General features: G+C 72.2%; 1 protein-coding gene across 1 annotated transcript in view; it reads right to left on the bottom strand.

Annotated features, from left to right (window-relative positions):
• The window catches only part of GSR (glutathione reductase), a gene marked incomplete at both ends in the record, with an annotated part of 3,310 nt that overhangs the window by 902 nt on the left and 2,163 nt on the right, over window positions 1-245 (bottom strand). The window contains one exon of the mRNA XM_010136883.1: window positions 152-224. Coding sequence (XP_010135185.1) covers window positions 152-224 — 73 coding nt within the window. The remainder of the gene's footprint in view (window positions 1-151; window positions 225-245) is intronic.

Genomic DNA, 245 nt, shown 5'->3' on the forward strand with positions numbered 1-245 from the left:
AAGGACCCGGGGGCGGCGGCCCGCACGGCTGCCCAACCGCCAGGCGTGGAGGTCGGCGCTGCCGAGATCCTCCTGGGAGGACGCCTACGCCCCTCTTCTCGCCCTCTCTGCCCTCCACGGCACCTCTTTACACCCACCAGCCTCACACCACCATCCTCGGCGCAGCCACCTCCACCCTCCTGAGCGTGCGCCGACTCAGACCCTCCGTCACCACCCCGCGGGAGCTGGGATGCGGCTCAGGGGGG

The sequence above is a fragment of the Buceros rhinoceros genome, unplaced genomic scaffold (genome assembly GCF_000710305.1).
Source record: "Buceros rhinoceros silvestris isolate BGI_N320 unplaced genomic scaffold, ASM71030v1 scaffold25485, whole genome shotgun sequence".
NCBI classification, from domain to species: domain Eukaryota; kingdom Metazoa; phylum Chordata; class Aves; order Bucerotiformes; family Bucerotidae; genus Buceros; species Buceros rhinoceros.